The 24,780-nt window shown below is 44.0% G+C and overlaps 1 protein-coding gene across 1 annotated transcript; it reads left to right on the top strand.

Annotated features, from left to right (window-relative positions):
- Positions 1–489: 489 nt before the first annotated feature.
- Positions 490–2,891, top strand: LOC123389271 (spermatogenesis-associated protein 31D3-like). The gene is made up of 4 exons (XM_045070400.1): positions 490–706; positions 1,649–1,694; positions 2,243–2,303; positions 2,573–2,891. Exons 1-4 carry the CDS (start codon positions 515–517, stop codon positions 2,889–2,891), a joined length of 618 nt encoding a protein of 205 aa, XP_044926335.1. The 5' UTR covers positions 490–514.
- Positions 2,892–24,780: the final 21,889 nt, after the last annotated feature.

The following is a 24,780-nucleotide window of genomic DNA, read 5'->3' as shown; positions in this document are numbered from 1 at the left end:
GAGCAAGGAGCCAAATGTGGAGCTTGATCTCAGAACCCTCAGATCATGACCTGAGCTGAGGGCGATTACTTAGCCGACTGAGCCACCCAGGTTTCCCAGGCAAACACATTGTATATGAAAGCTGGATCTGAGGACCTATGTGATCCAGGGTACAAGCAAAAACTCCAGGTAGCCTTGCAGACTTTCAAGGCACAGACCTGGTAAGACCAAAGCCAAGTTCTCAAACAGTGAAGAGGGACCCAGGTAACATATGAATTATACATGGAACGACAGAAAATTTCATAAGTTTCATAAGTGATGAAAAGGAGTAGGAAAATAGGATGGCAGACCTGAAGGACCAGGAGGATGGAGGGGTCTTCTGAGCTAGTAGGTGGGGAGGGGCTCTGGACACACCTTGTTCAACTGTCCCCTCCCTCACCCTCAGAAACTCTTTGTGACAGTGCTCTGTGATGTAAGCCTGGGGAGGATATAAATTCAGCGTGTGCACAGTATAGGCTGTCTTGTGATTTAGACTATGGATTTCCAACACTGGAATGTTCTCTCATTTATGAATAGCGATACCAAACCATGTCTGAGCTCTGGCTCAACATGTTGGGAGATGGACCCCAACTTCACCTTCCTGTGTGGTTTGGGATTGCTCCTTCTGTTCCTGTGCTACCTGGTGGGGATTCCATTTCCAAATTGGAAAATCAAAACTACCCAAAAGGTAAGAAAACCTTGGAGAGGGGGGGAACTCAACATGGCTTATTACGGTTTCCATTTCTAATCCCAAATCTTATTCCTTTTTTTTTTTTTTTTTTTTTTTTTAGATTTTATTTATGACGAAGAGAGCACAAGTGGGGTAGAGGGGCAGAGGGAGGGCAAAACAGGGAGTGCAATGTGGGGCTATATCCCAAGACCCTGGAACCCTGACCTGACCCCAAGGCAGACACTTAACCAACTGAGCCATCCAGGAGCCCTAATCCCAGGTTTTAAAAGGAGTTTGGTAGAGTGGGAGAAACACCTAAAATGGGAAGTCTTAAGAGAACAGACATTCACTCCTCTAGGAAAAGAGGCCTGGCAGGGGTAAGTGTTAAGAAAGGACTAGGGGTTCTAATTGAAACTACAGTCTATCTGGGTATGGTGGTGGTTCTTGGATAAGATCCCAAACTCAGGGATTCTGTAGTCCTGGATTGGGTTATTTTGAGAGGATGGGGTCTGTGTAAGAGAACAAAGTTTCCCAGCACTCGACCATATCAAGTCACATTCCCATGTCCAGCATCACTCGATCAAGCCTTCCTTCATGCTGAGCTGATCAGGAGAACACTGCTAAGCCTCTGAGAAGACAGTGAGGTCGGAGCTATGACCTAGTTTACAGGGTCCTACCTGAGGCAGCACAGGTGTGACTGTTGGGCTTCCTTTTCTATGTCCTCAATGAACAAAGGACTTCTGATTGGGAATACCAAGTGTGGACCTCCTAGACAAAGTCGTCCCCTGGGTTTTCTAAAGAGTAAATATTGACAAAATTTTATCATCTTTAAAACTGAAAAAAGCAAGGAACACAAAGTTCTACTAAAGTCCTAGAATTCTTGCATAAAGGACGTTTCCATTTCTGAGAGAAGAGTAAGACATGGATCCCAACCCCCCTCATTGTTCATTTTTCTTCTAGCATCAGGGCAGAGCCAAGAGGAGGAGGAAAGGAGGGACACTGGAAGGTAAGGTTCTGCCTATTCCACCTGAGCTCTCTCCAAGGCTGATGCTTGCTGTCCTCTCCATGAGGGCCCGGTCCATGAACTCTGAGGATGCGAGCTGCTAGATACATTCCCTCAGAGGAGAGGCTCATGGAAATGTAGCCAGAGGGCAAAACCCTTCTCAGATCCCTGCCCTGACCATTATTGAGCATGAAGCAGTGATGGATCCAGACGAGTGCTTCCCACTAGGTGGCCGTGTGAGATGAGGAGTCAGAACTTCTGTCTCCTGACTTTGTGAAAGCTCTCTGACATCATGGACCTTCAGGAGTCTTCCCTGACCTCTCTGCTTCATAGAGGTGGTCTGATCATCACATGGATAATTTACATGAAAGTACTTTATACAGGAAGCTAGATTACTAACCAGCTTCACATCACTGGCCGTTTGCCCTCATCTATTGATTGTTGTGGCTTTCAGAGTCCAACATCCCAAGGCTGTCCTATAAGGGGACTCCTGGATTAATACCTATGTTTTCTGCTTTCACTATATAACACAGTCTCCTGTTTTTCCCCAGATGGCAGATGGTACCAACGGGAAGTGGAGGAGGCCCGGAAGCTGATCTCGATTTTAAGAAGGTGACCAGTTTTCCCCCTTGATCCTATTGCCTCTTAGAGCAGGTTTTATGCAATTGCAGGATTCACTGCAGTCTGTCATAGCCATGGGGTGGGGGTAGCCATAGGAACAGATATTGGGGTGAATGCTACTGAGTACACTGCCAGGTCATAAAAGTGGGGCATTGTGAAGGGATAGCAGGCTTCAGGTGGCCCCTCCCTTGTCAGGTCTGCATGGCCGCCTCCCCTTGTTCTGGTCCTGGCTGCAGTTTTTTACCTCCTGTCTCCTGCAGCCCCCTCGGCCGGCATCATGATACCATCCACTTTCGTCAACTGTTATGTCCAGACCCCTCCTGTGAGATATGTAACAGCACATCTGCTGAGATCGATCGGCTGCTGTTCCTGCAGGCTCTGGAAGATTCTACTCCCTTGGCTTCCACAGCTTCTGTGACTTCTTCATCATTCACTCTCTCCACTGACTTCTCAGCAGTCCCTCCAGGAGAGCTAATACCAGCTTCGCTGTCTGAGTCTTCCCCACCACCTGCCTCCATCTTCTCACCTAACCCAGTGATCCCTGTGGCTGATTTCTTTCCACCCTCACCACCGGGGTGATTCTGTGCCACCAGAGCCCTTTCCTCCCTTGGATTCCAAATTCCCAATGGACCATTTCCCAGCCCAGCCCCCTGCCTTTCCACCTCCTGTCCCACCCCATCATGCCCATTCAGTGGACCGTAGCGTCCAAACAGAGACAGTGTCTCTAAATACCCTTTCCCAAGATGTCAGCCCCTTACCGGAGTTGTGGGAGCAGTGTCCATATCCTACCACCTCGGAAGAGGGCCATTTACAGCAAACCCCCATCCAGTTCTTCTGGGGTCTCCAAACTCCAAGCGGGGTCCTTCTTCCCTGCTGCCTCCCCCAGAGCAGGAATCCCCAGGAGTTCCCCATCCACTTCCTCCATCCTTGCCTGAGAACCCGCCTCAACTCCTGCCTCAAACCCAGCCCCTACCTCTCCCTCATGTCCAGCCCCAGGCCCCCACTTCAATCCCCACTCCCAATCCTGCCATCTGGTCCTCTACCTGACATCAAAATCTGTGGAGCTTGTTTCCACAGACCTCAAAATGAGTCTGAGAGTCTGCCATCAACAGAAATGGAAACATCTGGAATGCAACGTGTTGCAGAAGATACAGAAACGTGTGTGGGGTTTACCCACTATAGTCCAAAGATCCCAGGAGGACTACTGTTCTTCTGCGTCTAACCCTTGTATTAGCCACAAGGCCACCAAGGCTCATGCTGCAGTTTCTGTCCCTCCTGGGCAGTTTCCTCTGAATGAAGAGCTTCGGAGAAAACTGGAGTCTCATCTTGAAGACAGGCTCATCCTACACCAGAGGGGCCTAACCCGCAGGATCTATGAGTCTCTAGCACTGACTCTTCCACAGCTACCTGAGTCTCAGCGCCATGGTGGACGCTCGGCAATCTCTAATAAGAGTCCGATCAGAAGGAGTATGTCAAAAAGTGTCTATGTGGAGCTCCCAGAAATTCTGCTAGAGGAGAGTTCCTGCAAAGATGACCTGGACAAGGATCAGGGACACAACACCAAGAATGATATGGGGTATGGTTCTGACCAAGAACATAGCCCATCCGTGAAAAACTCGATGGTGGCTGTGGAGACTACGGGACAGAGACAACTTAATGCCGTGAAAACTCTCCATAATTCATGGCACTCCGTGGAGCAGACATCACTCACTTCTAACAAATCCCAGAAAGAAAGAAGACAGGGAAGTTTGCCACCATCACAGGTTGAGGATGACTCCCTGAATAACTTCCAGGAGCTTCCCCTTGTTACACCTACGGCAGCACAGATGCTGGAAGATCACATTAAAAAGCTTAGTAAGAGGTTGACTTGGGGCCTTCCCCCTAGGGTCCTTGAATCCATACAGCACTTTAAATACAAAGAGTTCAATGGAAGCTTGACATCTCTCCATGGACACAAAGCAGGAGGAACAGCAAATTCAGCCCCCCATCCCCGATCATCCTTTCCCTGCCACCTCAACTGCGGGCAAGGAGGAACAAAGAATTTTGAGGCCATTAGCCTCTAATATAACCCATCAGACTCCTACATCTGTCAAACGTGACTCCATAGGCAACAGATGGCCCCCAAGGCCACCTAAAAGGCAAGGTGCACTCAGACGGCCTACAAGGCAAGGTGTGCTCACATGGGAGCCAAAGGTCAAAAGTGCAAATGCCGATACTGGAAGGGGACAGTAACCAGGCATAAAGGGGAAGAAGAGCCAGAACCCCCCTGGTGGTGTGCCCACAGAGTAAATATTTCTCTAGTAACACCCAGTTGTCTGTTCTGTGTACTGTCTTGGGAGCAATGGTTTTGGGCAAATCAGTTCAGCCGTTACTGATTGCTTCCTTTCATCTTCTAAAAGGTGACCAATCGCTGGACCTCTTGGGAAATATGTATCATGTGCCCCGAAAGCCCCAAAAGCCCATTCTCCCTCTGATGGGCTCTCTCTCCTGTCCCATGGCTTCACATTGTATATGAAAACTGGATCTGAGGACCTATGTGATCCTGAGTGTAAATGTCAGGGTACAAGCAAAAACTCCAGGTAGCCTTGCAGACTTTCAAGGCACAGACCTGGTAAGACGAAAGCCAAGTTCTCAAACAGTGAAGAGGGACCCAGGTAATATATGAATTATACATGGAATGACAGAAAATTTCATAATTTTCATAAGTGATGAAAAGGAGTAGGAAAATAGGATGGCAGACCTGAAGGACCAGGAGGATGGAGGGGTATTCTGAGCTAGTAGGTGGGGAGGGGCTCTGGACACACCTTGTTGAACTGTCCCCTCCCTCACCCTCAGAAACTCTTTGTGACCGTGCTCTGTGATGTAAGCCTGGGGACGATATATATTCAGCGTGTGCACAATATAGGCTGTCTTGTGATTTAGACGATGAAGTTCCAAAACTGGAATGTTCTCTCATTTCTGAATAGCGATACTAAACCATGTCTGAGCTCTGGCTCAACATGCTTGGAGATTGATCCCAACTTCACCTTCCTGTGCGGTTTGAGATTGCTCCTTCTGTTCCTGTGCTACCTCGTGGGTATTCCATTTACAAATTGGAAAAGCAAAACTACCGAAAAGGTAAGAAACCCTTGGGAAGGGGAGGAACTCAACATAGATTATTATGGTTTCCATTTCTAATCCCAAATTTTATTCCTTTTTTTTTTTTTTAGACTTTATTTAAGACAAAGGAAGAGAGCAGAATTGGGGTAGAGGGGCAGAGGGAGAGAGAAACAGGGAGTGCAATGTGGAGCTAGATCCCAAGACCCTGGAACCCTGACCTGACCCCAAGGCAGACACTTAACCAACTGAGCCATCCAGGAGCCCTAATCCCAGGTTTTAAAAGGAGTTTGGTAGAGTGGGAGAAACACCTAAAATGGGAAGTCTTAAGAGAACAGACATTCACTCCTCTAGGAAAAGAGGCCTGGCAGGGGTAAGTGTTAAGAAAGAACTAAGGTTTCTACTGGAAACTACAGTCTATCTGGGTATGGTGGTGGTTCTTGGATAAGATCCCAAACTCAGGGATTCTGTAGTCCTGGATTGGGTTATTTTGAGAGGATGGGGTCTGTGTAAGAGAACAAAGTTTCCCAGCACTCGACCATATCAAGTCACAATCCCAAGTCCAGCATCACTTGATCAAGCCTTCCTTCATGCTGAGATGATCAGAACACTGCTAAACCTCTAAGAAGACAGGTCGGAGCTATGACCTAGTTTACAGGGTCCTACCTGAGGCAGCACAGGTGTGACTGTTGGGCTTCCTTTTCTATGTCCTCATTGAACAAAGGACTTCTGATTGTGGACCTCCTAGACAGAGTCATCCCCTGGATTTTCCAAAGAGCAAATATTGACAACATTTTATCACCTTTAAAACTGAAAAAAGCAAGGAACACATCATTCACTCCCACCCATCATCATTCACTCTCTCCACTGACCTCTCAGCAGTCCCTCCAGGAGAGCTAATACCAGCTTCGCTGCCTGAGTCTTCCCCGACACCTGCCTCCATCTTCTCACCTAACCCAGTGATCCCTGTGGCTGATTTCTTTCCACCCTCACCACCGGGTGATTCTGTGCTTCCAGAGCCCTTTCCTTCCTTGGATTCCAAATTCCCAATGGACCATTTTCCAGCCCAGCCCCCTGCCTTTCCACCTCCTGTCCCACCCCATCATGCCCATTCAGTGGACCGTAGCGTCCAAACAGAGACAGTGTCCCTAAATAGCCTTTCCCAAGATGTCAGCCCCTTTCCGGAGTTGTGGGAACAGTGTCCATATCCTACCACCTTGGAGGAGGGCCATTTACAGCAAACCCCCATCCAGTTTGGGGTCTCCAAACTCTGCATAGTGAGTCCTTCCCTGCTGCGGATGCCTCAGATAACATCTCGAATGCCTCCCCAGAGCAGGAATCCCCAGGATTTCCCCATCCACTTCCTCCATCCATGCCTGAGAACCCGCCTCAACTCCTGCCTCAAACCCAGCCCCTACCCATCCCTCATGTCCAGCCCCAGGCCCCTCTGGTCCTCTAGCCTACATCAGCATCTGCGGAGTGTGTTTTCACAGACCTCACAATGAATCCAACCGTCTCACATCAAAAGCAATCCAACAACTGGAATGGAACGTGTTGCAGAAGTTACAGAAACGTGTGTGGGGTTTACCCACTATAGTCCAAGGATCCCAGGAGGACTACTGTTCTGCATATAACCCTTGTTTGAGCCACAAGGCCACCAAGGCCCAAGTTGTAATCTCTGTCACTCCTGGGCAGTTTCCTCTGAATGAAGAGCTTCGGAGAAAACTAGAGTCTCATCTTCAAAAGAGGCTCATCCTACACCAGAGGGGCCTAACCTGCAGGATCTATGAGTCTCTAGCACTGACTCTCCCACAGCTACCTGAGTCTCAGCGCCATGGTGGACGCTCGGGGATCTCTAATAATAGTCTGATCAGGAGTAGGTCAAAAAGCGTGTATGTGGAGCTCTCAGAAATTCTGCTAGAGAACATTTCCTGCAAAGATGACCTGGAGAAGGATCGGGGACACTACCCAGAGAATGATATGGGATATGGTTCTGACCAAGAACATAGCCCATCCGTGAAAAACTCCATGGTGTCTGTAGAGACTACAGGACAGAGACAACTTGATAATCCCATGAAGACTGTGTATAATTCATGGCATTCTGTGGAGAAGACATCACTTGTTTCTAAGAAATCCCAGAATGAAATAAAACAGGGAAGTTTGCCACCATCACAGGTTGAGGAAGACTCCCTGAATAACTTCCAGGAGCTTCCCCTTGTTACACCTACGGCAGCACAGATGCTGTAAGACCGTATTAAAAGGCTTAATAAGAGGGTGACTTGGGGCCTTCCCCCTAGGGTCCTTGAATCCATAAGGCGCTTTAAATCAAAAGATTTAATGGATGCTTGACATCTCTCCGTGGACACAAAGCAGGAACAGCAAATTCAGCCCCCATCCCCGATCATCCTTTCCCTGCCACCTCGACTGCGGGCAAGGAGGAACAAAGAATTTTGAGGCCATTAGCCTCTAATATAACCCATCAGACTCCTACATCTGTCAAACGTGACTCCATAGGCAACAGATGGCCCCCAAGGCCGCCTAAAAGGCAATGTGCGCTCAGACGGCCTCTACGGCTGCCTACAAGGCAAGGTGTGCTCACATGGGAGCCAAAGGTCAAAAGTGCAAAGGCCGATAATGGAAGAGGACAGTAACCAGGCATAAAGGGGAAGAAGCCATAACCTGGTGGTGTGCCCACAGAGTAAATATTTCTCTAGTAACATGTTGTCTGTTCTGTGTACTGTTGGGAGCAATGGTTTTGGGCTAATCAGTTCAGCCGTTACTGATTGCTTCCTTCATCTTCTAAAAGGTGACCAATCTCCTGGACCTCTTGGGAAATAGGTATCATGTGCCCCCGAAAGCCCCAAAAGCCCATTCTCCCTCTGATGGGCTCTCTCTCCTGTCCCATGGCTTAGCCTTCCTGAAAATATACAGTAGCTCACACCTCTCCCCTCACTGAATGTTTTACACCCTTTACAGTAAGTCTTCTATATCAGAGGAGAATCAAAGACAGGTATAGTTTTCAGAAAATAATGATTAAGACACTGTTGTGTTAGCTTAATCATGACTTAGAAGTCAGTGATCAGAGGATCCCACAGGTGGATGAACTCTTAATGGGAGTGTTTTGGGAGGATGGGGTGTTGTTCTTGGGCTGGTTGGGGGTAGCGTCAAAGAATACCCTAGATGCTGCTGATAAATATGTCCTTTAAGTCACGTTAAACTTGACATTGAGTTTTCCTACTGGAAGTGCTTCCCCTCCCTGGGTGTTTCTTCAGGCTGCTGGACTGAGGATGTTTTTTGCAGAACAAGAGCATCACTTAGCTGTTAGTCATAGGAATGTTGACAAGGCAGCTACCACCTTCCAGGATAAGACACCTTTGAAGAAATGAAAAAGTGAAAGAGGGACCTTGCTGGTAGAACAAAAGTTTATGTCTACTCATCCCCTTCTCAGGACCTGTCCCACTCCTCTCCTTCCTCAGTCTGATCCAGGCACCACCACTTTGAGGCAGACTGGAATCTGGCAGCCTACCGATGCCTTATACCAAAAAGGAATGGCTCTGTTCCTTGAGTATGCAAGCAATACCTGCAGGCTGTCAGGCATGGCATCCCCTTTGGGGGAAGGTGATCTTGGTGCCTGCCTTCCATCCACACTCGATGACAATATATAAGATACGGCCTTTACTATGGCTAGGATGGTGGTTTGCCACCTTCAATATTCACGGCCTTAGTGGAGCCATGGTAGCTCTTCCCCAGAATACGTGGAACTTATGAACCAGAGGTGAGTTCTAGACTGTGTACCAGGATACAGATGTTTGGGGGCTTATCATGGAACTCCGTGGAATGCTTTTCTTTGGGGGGGGGGGCCATGATGGCACATGTTCCCACACTTAAAACAGGGCTCTGGACGGAAGGCAACTCCATCTCAGACTGGGACTCAAAATGGGGTGAGTGTGCTAGAGAACACCTGAGGTAGTCTTCTGGACAGTCTCAGGATGCTCAGTGCTAAAACAAAAAACCAGATGTCCATGACCTCTCTTACTACCACACTTATAGCTTCCCATCCAGGTTATCATTGACCCTACACTATCTGAATGTTGGGGTCACAGAATGCAGATTTGATGTGGTGGAGGCCCCAAGGGGGACAATAGGTGGGATGGGGCCCCAGGCAGGGAACCTGAAGAGGTGGTGAGGGGGTACACGCTGATCTAATATCTATGCGGATAGACCAGCCAATAACCCATCCTTGTGGTTCCTACATAATCTCATTTTATAGTCCATTATGGTCAATCCAGTGTTCTTCCCACCACCCTGTAGAGCTTATTACTGGGAATACTTCTGGCATCAGAATACTATAGTCTGACATTCTGTTCTCTTGCCTCATGGCCCTGTCCTTCCAGCTTATATGTCTCTTAATTTTTCTACTCACATCATTCACCTTCCTCCTCTTGCCTATCCAGCAAGGCCTTGTTATTCCTTTCCTCACTGATCGCCACCAGTCCAGCATAGGAAATAGAGTCGATGGTACTGTAATAGTGTTATCTGGTGACATGTGGTAGCTGCAGTTGTGGTGAGCACAGCACAGCATAGAGTTGCATACCTGACACTAATGTGATACTGCATCAGCCATTCTTCAATTAAAAACAAAAGAAAACAGGATCCAGTACAAGTGGACCCCATCTAAACTCCTGCCCTCCATACTGTCTGGCAAAATCTTGTCTCTCTGCCTTTTTTTTAGAGACATGCCTTTCTATATGTAACTGATTACTGTTGGATTAAATCTCCCATGTCAAAACTGAGTCTACTGGTGCCACATGAAATTCAGCCCCAGCACTACCCGGAAATCATTATTCATTCCACAAATACTTATCTAAGACCTACTAATTTGAGCAAAATAAATGGAGTTAGGTCAATATTTCCTTAGTACATTCTTTCCCCAGTTTCTCAGACCTAATTTATTTTACCTTATTTTTAATTTCATTTGAGAGAGAGAGCAGAAGCACAATCAGGGGTACTGGCAGAAGTAGAGGGAGAAGCAGTTTTCTGCCAAGCAAGGAGCAGGACTCAATCCCAGGACACCATGGCCATCACCTGAACTGAAGGCAGATTCTAAACTGACCGAGACACCCAGGTGGCCCTCAGATCTATTTCAAATTTCCTTTACTTTCTTCAAAATTAGGCCATCTTTGCATCCAGCACATCCAGCACATCCAACACAGCTCACAGAGGAACAAGAAAGCAGTGATAGAGCTTCTCACAAAACAAAACAAAATGAAATCCTTCCAAAAAAATATCCCCATTCTTCTTTTCCTCTTCCTTCCTGTTATATGGAAAGAGGTTTCCTTCCCAGTCTCAAAGGAAATATATTTTCTGAAATGTCTTTATGGAGATAGAGCTAAGTTCTTGTCTTGATGGACTAATCTACCCTTGTCAGGTCTCCTTCTGACTCCTCCCTGTCCTTATGAGGCACCCAACATCTCTTTGAAAATGATTTTTACTACAGAAATGTTTAAACATGTCCAAGAGCACATAGAACAATATAACTTCCCACATATCCATTACCAAACTTGTTCTGTTATCATTGGGTGGGTGTGATACACTGTGATTAAAGTGCAAAATCCCCTTTAAAACACCTTGCCATCCATCTCTGAGACATATGCTATGTGTCCACGTCGAAGCTCTCACGTTTCTTTGGTATTTATCACCTGTGCTACACACTTATTCAAAACAGATGTATGCAGCATTTGTGATGAAAAGGCACTGGGCTTTGAGGCTTTGGCAATTAATTTTGCTCTGCCTTAAAGTCAACCCTGAGGAGCAATTGGAGTGAATTCCTCAACCACACAGAAGAAGTAATCTTAATTCAGGGCAGAATATCACTGTCCCTTAATCACTCGGTAACTGTAATATTCCAAAAGCATAGAAGAACACCGTCTATGTTTTTGAAGGCTTGACATTGTGTGTTTTCAAATATTTAGAAGAAAAATTTGTCATGTTACTTTTCAAATAAACTACTGTGTTTCCCCTATAATGGAGTAGATAAAATACTCCCCTCTTTCCCAAAATGCCATTAAAAATAAAAAATTAGATGAAAACTGCTCAATATCATTAACCATCAGGAAAATGCAAATCAAAATCAATATTTACTAAAACTTCACACCTACAATGATGGCTAAAATCAAAAAGAATACAAATGTTGGTGGGAATGAAAAATGGTACAGGTATTTTGGAAAACAGTGTGGCGGTTGATCAAAAAGTTAAACATAGGGCGCCTGGGTGGCTCAGTGGGTTAAGCCGCTGCCTTTGCCTCAGGTCATGATCTCAGGGTCCTGGGTTCGAGTCCTGATCCGGCTCTCTGCTCTGCAGGGAGCCTGCTTCCTCCTCTCCCTCTCTCTGCCTGCCTGCCTCTCTGCCTACTTGTGATCTCTGTCTGTCAAATAAATAAAATCTTTAAAAAAAATAAAAGTTAAACATAGAGTTAACATAAGATCCAGCAGTTCCACTTCTTGGTATATACTCCCCAGAAATGAAAACATAAGTCTACACGAAAATGTGTAAACAAATGTTTATAGCTATCTTATTAAAAGATCAAAAGATGAGAACAATTCAAACAACCATCAACTGATAAATGGCTGAATTAAATACACATATTCCTATGATATAGTATTTTTTGGAATAAAAAAGACCAATCCATGCCACAACAAGGATGAACCTTGAAAACACGTTAAATGAAAGAAGCCAGTCCCTAATGGCCACATATGACTCCATTGACATGAAATGTCCAGAATAAGAAAATCTAGAACCAGAAAGTAGTACATCTTAGAGGTGGAGGGAGGAGGGGGGAGGAGAATAATAGCAAAAGGTTGCAGATTTGTTTCTTTTAAGTCATGACAACATTTGAAATTGTAGTGATGTATATACTGAAAATCAAGGAATTATACATGTTAAATAGGTGAATTGTATGGTATGTGAGCTGTATTTCAATAAAGCTGTTAAAACAAGTAAAGGATTTAAAAATAAGTGCTTAAGGATGACAAGAAGGGGAGCATAAAGAACAAAAGCTGTCAACACATTTTTGGAAAATGGAAATCTGGTGGAGGAGTGGAAACTGACTCGCAGAGCAAACAAAGTGCTGGCAAATCGTTCACAGTGCAAAACCTAGAAGACACGCAACCTGATGGCACTAGAGAAAAAAAAGAGATTAGGGATTCCATGTTAGTAAAGATGTTGAATTATTGTTCTTTGTTGTTTGTTTTATATTGCATATAATTTCTAAAATCATTTTTTTTTTGAGTGGGGGTGCCCTTTGCCAGTTTTGTAAAACCTTTTTGAAATGTTAGCATGTTTCAAATGTGTAGAGAGGATCCCAGGTTTCTTGCATTGGACAGAACTTGAGACAACTGTTTTAAAGTTAGCATTGCACACACCTGATGGTCTGAAAACATACTGTGTGTGATTTCTATTTTATATTTGTTAAGGTGTGTTTCGTGTCCTTGAATATGGTCCATCTTAGTGAACGTTCCATGTGAGCTTTAGAAGTATGTGTATTCTGTGGTTGGATGAGGTATTCTATAAATGTCAATTAGAGCAAGTTGATTGAGGATGTTGTTTGGGGCAACTATATCTTTACTGGTTTTTTGCCTTCTGAATCTGCCCATTTCTGATAAGGGCTGTTGAAATTTCCAAGAATAACAGTGGATTCATCCATTTTTTCTTGCAATTATATTGGTTTTTGCCTCACAGATTTTGACCCTATGTTTTACATGTGTACCTGTTAAGGAGTGTTCTGTCTTCTTGGAGAATTGACCCCTTTGTTGTTATGTAATGCTCTTCTTTACCTATGATAATTTTCCTGTTGTGAAGTTTGCTTTGTCCAAAATAATAGAGTTACTTCTATTTTCTTTTCATTAGTGTTAGCATGGTACATTTTTCTCTGTCTCTCTTTTTTTAATCTATCTGTATCTTTATATTTAAAGTGAGTATTTCATAGGTCTTCAATTGGGTCTTGTTTTTTTATGTGCTGTGACAGTCTCTTTTAATTGGTGAATTTAGACCACTTCCATTTAGTGATTTTTAAATATAGTTAGATTAATATCTCTACCTTGTCCGTTCTATTTGTTATTCATTATGCCTATCCTTCCCCTCTTTTTCTGTTTTCTTTTCTGGTTTTAAAAAAAGCATTATATATAATTCTATTTTCTTACTTTGTTAGTCTATCAATTATTCTGTTTAAAAATATTTTAGTGTTTGTTCTAGAGTTCATAATATATATTTACAAGTACTCTAAATTCCCTTTCATGTAATGTTATATCACTTCATAGATAGTGCAGGAGTGTCCAATTCCTCCTGTCCCTTGTACCACTGATGTCATTCATTCCACTTATCCATGTACTATAATCACTGAACACATTATCATTATTGTTATTATTAGGTCAACTGAGAATAAGATGAATGAATGTTTTATTTGACCCTCATTCATTCCTTCTCTTCCTTTACTTTATGTATATCTGAGTTATTTTCCTTCTCACCAAAGAACTACTTTTAACATTTACGTAGGGCAGGACTGTTGCTGATGAATTCCCTGTTTTTATTTGTCTAAGTTATTATTTCTGTTTTACTTTTGCAGGATAATATCACTAGATATGAAATTTTGGATTGGTGGTTTTTTCTTTCAACAGTAAACATTCTAATCTCTTACTTTCATGGCTTATGATAATAGGTCATAATTCTTATTTTTTTCCTCTAAGGTAGGGTTTCTATTTCCCTCTGGATTCCTTCGAAATTCTACCTTTTGTTTTCCTATCACTTGAATATGATATGTCCAGGTATAGACTTTTAAAATATTTCCCTACTTGATGTACTCTGAACTTCCACAATGTATCGCTAACCTTTTATTAATTTTGGAAACTCCTTGGCCATTATTACTTCAAGCATTTTTTTCTGTTCTTTCTTCTTTTGGTATTCTAATTATATATCTGTTGTACATTTTGAAACACAGTTCTTGGATATCTAGATTTTAGCACTAAGAAAATTCTTTTTCTCTTTGTATTTCAGTTTGGAATGTTTCTACTGACATATATGCAAACTCACATATTCTTTCCTTGCTTGTATGGACCTACCGATGAGTCAATCAAAGTCATTTTTCATTTGCCATACTGCTTTTGTTTTCTAACATTTCCTTTTGATTCTTTCATAGAATTCCCTTTCTTGGCTTCCTCTGTTTTTGTATGTTTTCTACCTTTTCCACTAGAGACCTTAACATAATAATCATGGTTATTTTAGATTCCATGTATGAGAACTGTGAAATTTGTCATATCTGAATGTGCGCCTGATGCTTGGTTTGTCTGACAAGTTTGCTTTTTCTTGCCTTTAGCATGCCTTGTAAGGTTTCTTTGAAAGCCAAACATGATGTATTGGGTAATCAGAACTGAAATAAAGAGACCTTTAATGTGAAGTCTTATGTTAGTCGGGTTAGGTGTTGGGGTATGTTTAATATTTACTGTAACTATGTATATCAGGGGCTGCAATTTCCTTTAGTGTCCTTGTTTTTGTCTGTCCTAGTGTCTTTAGGTTTCCCTAAATTTCCCTAAATAGAAACTATACCTTGCAGCTCTGTTTAGCTATGATCCTGTTCCTATACCAGAGCCATTAATACTGTAGCAAGGTGTCAAGGGAGGGGATATGATTAATCATTCATCTTTTAATGGGCTTATGTCCCTGGATTATGGTGTTCACTAGTGTTTAAAGGTTTTTGGATTTTTTTATTTTTTGTTCCACTTTATCAATAAGAAAGGAAGCCTAGAGGGGGCTGCTATTGTTGGGTAATTTACCTTCTTCCATGGGGCATAACGCTCTGGTAGGATTTTCCCAGTGAGTAGGTTTGTGTTACGGAAAACCCTCTGGGAATATTTCACGATGTTTTCAAAATGGGTTACCTTTCTCTTTCTCTCCAACACTACATTCCTCTGCCAGAAACTTGAGCTTTTTTTTTTTTTTTTTTTTTTTTTTTTTTTTTTTGGTAGCTCTACTGTGAGAACTAGTTTGGGTTCCTGGTAAATAAATGGGGGTCCTCCAGTAGATTGTGACCCCAGGAGTTTCTCACTCTCATGCTAGCCCATATGCATCCTTCAGGAATTTGTCCAAGTGTCTGTTTAAGTGTTCATACCAGGAGAGCAGTGTTGAGCCTCCAGTGCTTCTGTTTCAGGTAAGTGAATCTTAGGTATGATTTTCTGCACTGACACTCTCAGAAGATTTGAGGTAATGGTTTGCCACTATGGTTCCAAGAAATGTCATTGATTTTTAGTCTGTTCAGCATTTTGCTTCTTTCACAGACTGAAGTGATGACTCCCAGGCTTTTTAAAATGTTAGATCTGGAACCAGAAGTTGCCCTTCAGAGAATGACTCTTTATTTTCCTGTTCCTCTTCCCGCATTTCTAAATGAGTTTGGTAGGGTCAGAGAAACACCTAAAATGAGAAGTCTAAGGAAAGAACAGACATAAACTCCTCTCTAGGAAAGGAGATCTGACAGGGTGAAGGATTAAGCACGCACTAAGGATTCCACTTGAAACACATGGTCTATTAGGGTATGGTTGTGGCTCTTGGGTAAAATCCCAAACACAATGATTCTGCAGTTCTGGATTGGGTTATTTGGAGAGTATGAGGTCTGTGTAAGAAAACAAATTTTCCCCCGGTCTTGATCATAAGTCACATTCCCATGACAAGCAAGCCTGCCTTCACGTTGGGATGATCAGAACAGTGCTGAGCCTCTTAGAAGAGACTTGGGTCTGAGGTATAAGCCTACAATACAGGGTCTACCTCAGGGAGCACAGATGTGACTGTCAGTCTTCAGTTTGTATGTCCTCATTGAACAAAGAACTTCTGAGTGAGAATATCAAGTGTGGACCCCCCAGACAAAAAATCCTCCTTTGTTTTTTTCAAATATAAAACCTTAAAAATTGAGAAAAGCAAGGAACACAAAGTTCTATAAATTAAAATACAGTCCTTGTGTTCTTGGATAAAGAATGTTTCCATTTCTGAGAGAAGAGTGAATGATGAGTCCCCACTCCTCATTCTTTTCTTTTCATTCTAGTGTCAGGGCAGAGCCAAGAGGAGGAAAGGTGGGACTCTGAAAGGTAAGATTCTGCCTATTCCACCTGAGCTCTCCAAGGCTGACCCTTCCTGTCCTTTCCATGAGGGCTCAGTCCATGATCTCTGAGGATGCCAGCTCCTAGATACATTCCCTTTCAGAAAACAGAGGCCTCAGAGGAGAGGATCATGGAAACACAGTCAGAATGCAAAACCCTTCTCAGTTTCCATGCTCTGACCATTACTGAGCAAGAAGTAATGATGGATCTGGGCAATGGGTGCTGTCCAATATGTAGCCTTGTGAGACATTAAGAGTCAGAACTTCTGAGACTTTGTGAAAGACCTGTGATGTCATGGATACTTGAATTCTTCTTTGAGGTAATCATTGACCGATGTCCCACATAGGGCGGTCTTCAGTATCACATAGAATAGATAATACACACAAAAGCCCATTGTGAATGATAAAATAATGTAAGTCTTATGATCATTAATCATGTGACCTTATATCCTAATACATGGTACTCTCCAAGTCCAGTCTACCTAGGATATCTTTAAAGGACACTCTATTCAGCCTTCTATTAGATCTCTCTCTTCTATCTTCATTATTTTCCTGGTTTCCGCGGGTGGAGAACTTGCCAGAGAGAAGTTTGGGAGGCAAGAAAGGTGCTTCCTCTTCTGTAAAGGTGACTAAACATTACCTTCTTACCTGTACCGCTCTTTTAAGCAGAGTCTATGTATTTCTAGAGCCTTAGGGAAGCCTCAAATTGACATAGGATGAAAAATTCTAAGAGTTAGAATTTGAAGTCTTGGGGATGTTGGTGGGTGGGGGGCTACCTTTGCCAGACCAGCCACGGTCACCTATGTTTGTTCTGGTCCTGGTTGCAACTTTGTTTGTCCTATCTCCCATAGCCCCCTAGGCTGGCGTCATGATACCATCCACTTTCATCAACTATTATGTCCAGACCCCTTCTGTGAGGAGTCTAACAGCACAACTGCTGAGGTGAATCAGTTGCTGTTCCAGAGGCCCTGAAATATGCTACTCCCTCTGTGATCCCCTTGGTTTCTATAACTTCTGTGACTCACTCATCATTCACTTTGTCTCCTGACTTCTCTGCAGTTGCTCCAGGAGACCTAATACCAGCCTTGTTGCCTGAGCTTTCCCCCCAATACCCTCTATCTTCTCACCTAACCCAGTGACCCCCTTAGCTGACTTTTTCTTACCCTCACCCTTAGGTACTCCCTGCCACTAGAGCCAAACGCCTAGGATTCTTAATTCCTAGGGAACCATTCCATACCTCTACCCCCTGCCTTTCCTCCTTTCCTACCATATGATGTTCAGACAACAAGAGGCCACTTTACCTCTGAATACCATCTCCACTCTTGACCCCACCATTTCACAAGATAACAACCTCTTACCACATCTGTCTCATATAAGGAAACCCACTGATTCATTTGCTTGTTATCAGGCATCTGTTTCACCACTGCCAGACTGCCCTTTAACTGTGACTCAATCTAAATCAATTTCCATCTCATTTAAACATATTCCTGAGAATTCATCTCCAGATGGTCCTCGTGGGATATCTCCTTGTGTCCCAACAATCAGAGGTAGTGAGTGTTCAAACCCATCGAGTTCCAAATTCACTTATTGGCAGGCCTATGGCAAGAACATGTTCCTCCCCGCATTATCACAATCCGATGTTCACCAAGAGCAAGTCTACCTCCGCCAACCAGAAACCTGTTTCAGGAGAGAGACTGCTACTAAACACAAGGAGGCCAGTGGAATTTCTTTCCCTGGTCTTAACTTCCAGGCCCTATTGGAGAGACAAATGGAGAAGAGGATGGCTTTCCAGATTTTAGAGAAGAAAGTAAAAGAGGAGGGGCCATTTTCCAAACAATTGTGGTCAGAGTACCAATGGACATCTTTAGGGAATGTTTTGCATCTGCTTGATGTACAGGTCACCATAGCCTCCAAAAAGTGGCTGGAACACTGAAGCAAAACCAGAGCAGCTCTCTATTTATCAACAGCTCCTCTATGTCAAGGCTTTGGCAGAAAACTTGCATCAGATTTATAGCCAGCTCTTCTGGCGTCTTCCTTCTTTGCACAGTGAGTCCTTAGTAGTCACTCTCCTGATTTCTAGTAGTATTTCCCCACTAGAGTCTCACTTTGTCTTATTCAAAGGAATTCATAATACCTCTGCTATCAAAATACAAGCATCTCCACCACTTCCTCATTCCCAACCATTTCCTCTCCCCATTGTACACCCCCAATCCTTGCGTCAAACCCTGTCCCCATCCCAACCTCTACCTTTCACTAAGGTGAACACCCATGCCCATTTTCAATCCTACCTCCCGATCATACCACCTTCTTCATCCCTAATTAGAGACCGTGGAGTGTCTTTCCATAGATCCAAGAATGAATCAGACTCTCCTATCTTGACTGAAAATCAACACCTGGGATGGCATGTGTTGCAGAAGCAATAGGAAAGGTTGTGGGCTTTAGTTCCTGTGTTTCAGAAATCTGAAGAAACCATTTGTCCTCGAGCTCCCAACCTTCCACTGGTTAGCCGGACTTCCCATGCCTATGTACCCGTCTCCATCCTTCCTGGCCATTTTCCTATCTTCTGTGAACCCCAGGAGACACTGGAGTTACATAGCCCAAGGAAGGTAATCCCACGCTGGTGCCTCCATGACTGCAGAAATCTAGACTCCCTAGCAGTGATGGAGCCTCAGCATACATTATCAGAACTCTCCTAGCAAAAAGGCAGGCATGTTCACTTATAATTCTCTGAGTTTCAGGGCCATAGTAACCAGGATCTAGCAAAGACTGAATTGAGTCTCCCCGGAAGTTTCCACGAGAGGGTCCAAACAGTGTTCCAGCTAAGAAAAGATATGAGGAGGAATCTTGGGTATATCCTAGAGAAGAGTCCAGAAGACAGCCCACAGAGGATCTTAGAATGCCACCTAGTGAAGGGTCTGAGGGCTGCCTTGGAGACAACAAGGAACTGTGTGTGTCATTCAAGGAATCACTCGGGGAATGAAATATTGAATGTCTCAAGGAAGGACACAGACCAGAATCAAATGAAAAGTATTCTTAGTTTACATATGAGCAAGAAGTTTTGGCAGATCACTGCAGGTAGGATTCCTATAGGTGTGTGTTATTCATGGCTTGCTGATGACAATACATTGCCTTTCTCTGGGAGTTCCCATACTGCTCCAGAAAACACAGATGCTAAAGACAATGGTGGGTAGGGTTTACTGCCAGAGCACCACTCTAGAGCATTCTTTTCTTGGTCCCAGTACTCAACAGGTGCTAGAGGCCCATATTATTAGATTTCGCATGAGTGAGAGGTGGGGTCTACCCCTCAGGGTTCTTGAATCCATAAAATTCTATAAGTTGAGAGAATCCAAAACATGGCCTCTTCCCCAATTTGACTTTCCCTCCTCAGCCATGCATATTTCTGGGGTGGATTCCAAAGCTGAGATTTTTAAACACCTTGAGGGAAGCTCTAAACCTATTTTCAGAAACAGGGTGAGAACAACAAGTCAGTCCCCACTGCGGATCATCCTCTCCTCACTATGTCATCTGTGGGCAATGATGGACGGGGGACCTGAAGGCATCACACTCTGACACTGACCATAAGACTGCAGAGGGTATCCAGATAGCTGAGTCGGGCAGCCAGACTTTTCAGCCCTTTACACACAGCATCAGAGCTCAAGTGCGACCCAGTGAGACTGTACCAGACAACACATGTGGCCCAGAGGTACCTGCAAGTCAAGCTGGTGCTGGACTTGAGCCAACCCATGAGAATGTGAGTTCCAGTAACAGAGTAGAAATGGAACAGGGCAAAGATATGGAGGAGAAGAATTTACAACATTTTGCCATGCCCATCCTGTCCAGGGATATATTCGACACCAAGGAGCTCTATACCCTTCAATCCCAATCTTGGGAAATCTTGATGACCAGTGAGTTGGAAAGCTCCAAAATGATAAATGTCAACATGAATGTAGTAGAAACTGCCATGGCCATGGAGCACCCCTCACCCAAAATACTGGTTCCCTAAGATTCTAAACTATCAGACCTGAAAAGACAGATCCTGAGTGAGTTAAAGTTTAAACTGGAGAGTGAGGAGCATAACCAGGCTCAAGGATGTCCCACTGACATGCGCCTTCCCTCACATAGCTTGAATTCCAAGGCTTCACTGACTTGGTCCCAGGGTGTGTGCAGCGGGGACATGGAAGCATCCCAGGTGCTGCACATCCAACTGAATGTTAGCACAGAGGAGCAGCAGGAATCCTGGGACTCAAAACTGGCCTTCTGTAAGGGCCAACCTACAAATTTCTCACAAAGAAGAAGTGCAAAGAAAGTGAGACCTTAGGATCCCAAAGCAAGAAAATGCAAAAGTGAGGACTCAGGAGTAGGGACATCTGTAGGCAGAGAGGAGAGTCTCCATGCTGAGGACAGAAAATGAGAGAGTGCTTCCCCAACTCTGTCACAGAATGAACAGTTTCCTCTTGAAAGTTACTTCAGAAAAAAGATGAGACAATTTTCTCAGTGGATCAATTCCAAGAAAAAAATCATAGGGCATCAGGAAAGTCCCCAGCAATAAGCCAAGCTCATGTCCACCTTACTGCAGCACCAAGAACCATTTGAAAATGTGGCTACTTTTGGGAGTGATCGGCCTCCTGAAGATCACAAGCTCACTTGGGAAGGTCCTAGAAGAGAAGCTGGAACATATACGTATCTGAGGCCCCAGAGTTAAGCCAGCAGCAGGAGGAACTACAGGCCCAGGTAGGGCATGACAAGAGACCTCCCTCCAACTATTGGGCTCTTTCTGACCCACAACAAGAGAAATGGGCAAGTATCAAGTCCTGCAGCCAAGAATCTGTCTGTGCTGACCAGAACTGTCCTACAAAAATTAGGCAGAACAGAAAGAGGGTCAGACAGCCCCAGAAACCTGAGGCTTTTGAGAATCAGCTATTAGGCCAGAGTCAATGTCCTTCTTCTCTGCCTTCTGGAAAGTCTGTGCCTCATCCAATCCCCACCTTTATGCATCAAGTTTGCCAGGTCCTTTGGGCCACCAGGGGTGACCCTGACAAAAAATACTGTGTTTAGCAATTTGACTCTTCTACTCAGGCAGAAAATGCTTCTCCAGCACTTCTTGGGAGAAAAATTTCTCTAAAGAAATCATTCAGTCCTTGTTGAGAAAACTTCACAATGTTCATGACAATATATCCTCTGATGAGAACAACCTTCAGCACAACCAAGAATATTAATCCTCCTCAATAAATGTTTTTTTCTAATAGAGAGTGGTGTTCTCTGAGTACTGCACTGGCTGGGCTTGCAATCAGGGAAAGGAAGCAGTGCGTTCAACTCTTAGTAGTTAATGCTTTTGGCTTCTACAAGTACACCAGTCCCTTGTAGAAAGCCAGACAGTGGCCTTCTCAGTTTTATCCTGGAGTCCCTTATTTGATCCTGCTTTGATATCCTGTATTTAAAACCTGTACTTTTTTTTTTTTTTTTAAATAAGAAATATAACGTGCTTACTCTGAAACCTTCAGGCCTTTACAAATAATGAGAAAAACCCTTAAAGACTAGAACTTGATTTAAACTCTCTTTCACCTTCTCCCAAACTATTTGTCAGGTAGGATACTATGTCAGCTAGGCCTCACCTCCTGGAGGTTACTCAGGCCCAATGATACGATTTCAACAGATGAATATACGGGATAGTCTTTGAGCATGAAGACAGTGCCCTCAGGGATGTTGCCAGGGACATTGTCCTCCTATATGATGCACCTTCCCAGACATGCAACATTTTACCCCAAGGTTACAGTAATTGAGGTGTACATTAATTATCTATTGCTGTGTAATGGATATTCCAAAATTTAGTGGGTTAAAAAAATACATACTTATTATCTTATGGCTATTGTGGGTCAGAAATTTGGGTGAGGCCTACCTGGATCCTGGATTCTCGGCTTCAAGGCTGCAATTAAGGTGTCAGCTGAGGCTACTACCTTCTCATCTGGAGGCTTGACTGGGGAAGGACCAACTCCTGTACTCATTCACATAGTTGCTGGCAGGATACAGTTCCTCAAAGTCTATTGGAATGAGATCTTTAGTACCTTGCGGGCTCTTGGCTGGGGCTGGCTGGTTCCTTATCAAGTGGGCTTCTCCAGCATGGCAGCTTACTTCATCAAAGCAAGGAGAGAGTTTGCAAACAAGATAGAAGTTACAATGTTTTGGAAACCAGTAATGGAAATGATATCCTATAACCTTTCCTTTATTCTATCACTCAGAGGCAAATCACTAAGTCCAGCCTATGCTTAAGGGGAGGTGTAATTACACAAGTGTGTGAACATCAGAAGTAGGGATGATTGGAGTCTTCTCAGAAGTCTTCCTAATGCAAGGGTTTCTTTTTGGACACTTTCCTCAGTTTGCTGGTGCAAAAGTCTCCAAACATGCCAAGTTGGATCTTTGTCCTCATTCATGTCCAAGTCATCAAGGTCAAAATTGCTTAATGGCTAAATGAAGTGGCACCTGGGAAGTAACCATCAAAGAGACTGGAGCATCCAAAGAAGGAAGGAAAGATGACATAGAGAGGTAAAGGTAGTTTGGGTTTATCCTGAATGGTTAAGTAAAATAAACCCTGAGAACCACCTGACTTACCAGTATTCAAACTGGGGGCAGGGGCAGGCAGGGAAGCTGGTGTAATATGACTCATCCAGCTCTACCGCAGTCTCTCTATTTTGACCTAGCTCCAGACCACAGGTGTGTAGAAGTAACCTTCAGCTTCTGTAGACCTAGCTAACGTTATACAGGAAGGAACCTATAGGTCGCAAGGTTTAATTTCTGTTCTTGTTAATATATTTAATATAGTGCTATCATTTCAAATTTAATTCTCATAGTTTGAACATCAGAGAGAATGTGTCGCTCAACTGTTGGAAACGGCAGCAGTACTAGGGATTAGAGCACATACTCCCATTTTGGGATATTTTCCACATACCTATGCCTTGAAGGCTCCGATGCCTGGGAAGTCTGCCACACTCAGGCACACCCCTGTTCTTTCTGTGATCCCGGGAATCCTGAGACCCACTGCCCCAGCGAGGATTCTGCCTGCTTTGGCACCTAGGAGTCCCTCAGGCAAGGGCATCCCTCACAGGAGCTGCCTTCTAAAAGTTCTGATTCTGTGCTCTGCTACTCTATCACTAGCCTGTAGCCAGCTGATGGAGGCTCCCTCCCCTCCCCCCATGGCTTATCTTCCCATATATCGCCTCGGATTCCCTCCTTTCCATCTCCTACCTGGCAGAACACGGTCACTTTTCTATCTGATGAGTTGCAGGTATTCTTTTCTTTGAACTCCCCTTGATTTCACAGGTGTTCAGAATGATTTTATAGCTATCTAGCTGAATTCCTGCCACCAGACAAAATTAAGGTCTCTCACTGCTCTGCTTTCTTGGGCTGCAATCTCAATGCAGATTTCTTAATCCCCTCTCATAGAAGGGCAACCTGAAGGACAGAGAACATAATATATATTTAGAGGGCTAGCATGAAAGAGGGAGACAGTGATGGAGAGCCCCCTTATACTTTGAGGAATTATTTAGATGTAAAAGACAGGAAATATAGCTTACCTGACTTAAAAAGGAGAATCTATTGACTTAGGTACTTGAAAAAGTCTGGGAATAAAGCTGGCCTAAAGTACAAGGTTTCATGCTGGGGCTCAATTGATGCCTTCAAGATTCACTTTCTATCTATTTCTTGGCATTCTGGACTGACTTTCTGTCCATATTTTGTAGCTTTAAGTGTATCTTCCAAACTTTAAGTGTAGCTACAAGTGGTTGTGTCTCTCAGTAGTCCCTGCAGAAAATCCCACTGTGCCTTACTGGCTCCAGTTTTGTCACATGCCTATCCCTGACCAATCACTGTTGTCAAAAGCATAATATCATCTTTTGGCCAATACTGATTTATAGATGCATTCTCAAAAGAGGAGTGTTAGGGAAAGACAACTCTACCTGCCCATAGACTAAGACTGAGAATGGGGTTAGTTCCCTAGAGATCAATAAAGGGACTGTTTCCAGAAGGTGAGTGAATGCTAGGTATCAAAAATAAAACAGATGTCTACTCCAGACCTCTTTCTCTGCCCCATTTATGCTTTCTTGTCCAGAGTTATGCCATGACTAAAGCTTGGGGTTGCAGGAAATGCTGATTCCGGAAGGTGGGATGGGCTGGGGTCAAGGAGAAGAACCTGAAGGAGGAGGAATCAGTCAGAGTCCCCAACACCCATGTGGATAGACCGTC

This window comes from Mustela putorius, unplaced genomic scaffold (genome assembly GCF_011764305.1).
Source record: "Mustela putorius furo isolate JIRA1106 unplaced genomic scaffold, ASM1176430v1.1 tig00003964_pilon_pilon_pilon, whole genome shotgun sequence".
Taxonomy (NCBI): Eukaryota; Metazoa; Chordata; class Mammalia; order Carnivora; family Mustelidae; genus Mustela; species Mustela putorius.
This window is presented reverse-complemented; position numbering and strand designations above follow the sequence as displayed.

Excerpts from the sequence above, each read along its gene's own strand:
- LOC123389271 (XM_045070400.1), top strand. The coding sequence starts at position 515 with ATGGATTTCCAACACTGGAATGTTCTCTCATTTATGAATAGCGATACC. Across the intron at positions 707-1,648 it reads AAATCAAAACTACCCAAAAG|CATCAGGGCAGAGCCAAGAG; the intron begins GTAAGAAAACCT and ends TTTTTCTTCTAG. Across the intron at positions 1,695-2,242 it reads GAAAGGAGGGACACTGGAAG|ATGGCAGATGGTACCAACGG; the intron begins GTAAGGTTCTGC and ends GTTTTTCCCCAG.